The sequence below is a fragment of the Echinops telfairi genome, unplaced genomic scaffold (assembly GCF_000313985.2).
Source record: "Echinops telfairi isolate 266 unplaced genomic scaffold, ASM31398v2 ScPeMD7_7457;HRSCAF=8495, whole genome shotgun sequence".
In the NCBI taxonomy this organism is placed as follows: domain Eukaryota; kingdom Metazoa; phylum Chordata; class Mammalia; order Afrosoricida; family Tenrecidae; genus Echinops; species Echinops telfairi.
The window spans coordinates 43,215,928-43,217,122 of NW_022111357.1; the positions used below are offsets into that span (position 1 = coordinate 43,215,928).

General features: G+C 61.9%; 1 protein-coding gene across 1 annotated transcript in view; it reads right to left on the minus strand.

Annotated features, from left to right (window-relative positions):
• Nucleotides 1-1,195, minus strand: part of SKI (SKI proto-oncogene) — an 87,490-nt gene that overhangs the window by 8,157 nt on the left and 78,138 nt on the right. Inside the window, exons 4-5 of the mRNA XM_045299226.1 lie at nt 332-457; nt 121-236 (exon numbers count right to left, since the gene is read on the minus strand). Coding sequence (XP_045155161.1) covers nt 121-236; nt 332-457 — 242 coding nt within the window. The remainder of the gene's footprint in view (nt 1-120; nt 237-331; nt 458-1,195) is intronic.

A 1,195-nucleotide genomic window follows, 5' to 3' on the forward strand; every position in this document is an offset into this window, starting at 1 on the left:
CCCCCAGTCTTGTTCAGAAAACACGACTCGGCCCCATGCCTCTGGTCAGTGAGCAAATGCCTCACTTGACACATCACTGCCGGCAGCAGCACCAAGGCTGCTGCTGAGCCGGGCGCTCACCTGTCTCGGATCAGTGCTGGGAGGTGGGCGGGGAGTTCCTTGTCGCTGGTGGACACTGCAGGGGACCAGGGTCGGAAGGCGGAGAGGCGCTGGCGAGGGTGCACGCAGCCCAGGCCCTGTAGCAGGGGTATCGTGTGAGCAGCAGGGATCCTACCCGGGGACCCCGACCCAGGGCACACACAGGGAGGGAGGGTGGCTCCTGGGGCAGCACCTTGTTGGAGGAGCCAGCCAGCGTCCGGAGCCAGCTGGACTGTTTGTCCTTCTCTGTGGCCGCAGGTGACTGGGAGGAGGTGTCATCTGCCTTGGGCCTAATGGAGGCCGGGGGTTCAGAGGGCACCTGTGGACAACAAAGAAGACTCAAGTTGGCACCTCCGGGACCTCGGGGTTGGCCTGCTACAAGCCCAGCAAACATACTCTGTCCTCAGAATGGCCCCACCTCCGACCACTGAGTCTCCGAAAGTGACCCCATGGGCCTGCCGGGGGCCACAAGACCAAGAGCAAGGGGTTGCGCACATGACAAGTGAAGGTGAACAGGACCTGCCCCTGCCCCTGCCCCCACCCAGAGGAGCCACTCATCACCAACAGAGTGAGTTCTAGCATGGCTGTCACCACACGGGCCAATGACCTCACACACACAGCTGCAGTGGGCGCTGAGAGCCAGCCCCGCACGGGCTCTGCCAGCGGCTCCCTCACCCAACGCACCCGGGAAGGGCCCTGGCTGCTGAAGGGTGGCGGCCTGCAGCCTGAACAGGTGCTCAGCGGGGGCTCGAGGGCTGTGCCGCTGCCCCTGTGTTTCTGAGGCTGTCCATCTTGTCGGGAGTAGAAAGCCTCCTCTTTCTCCGGCAGAGAAGCTGGTGGTTTCAAACTACTGACCTTGTGGGTAAGCAATCCAACGTGGCACCAGGGCTCCTGGAAGTAAGGTCAACCGATACCAAACTCACTGCCACTGAACACATGCCAACTCAGGGGAACCCTGTGGGGCAGGGTAAAACTGACCCTGTTGAGTTTCTGAGACGGTACCTCATTCCAGGACTAGAAAGTCCAGTCTTTCTCCTGGGGTTGAGGTAGCAGGGGA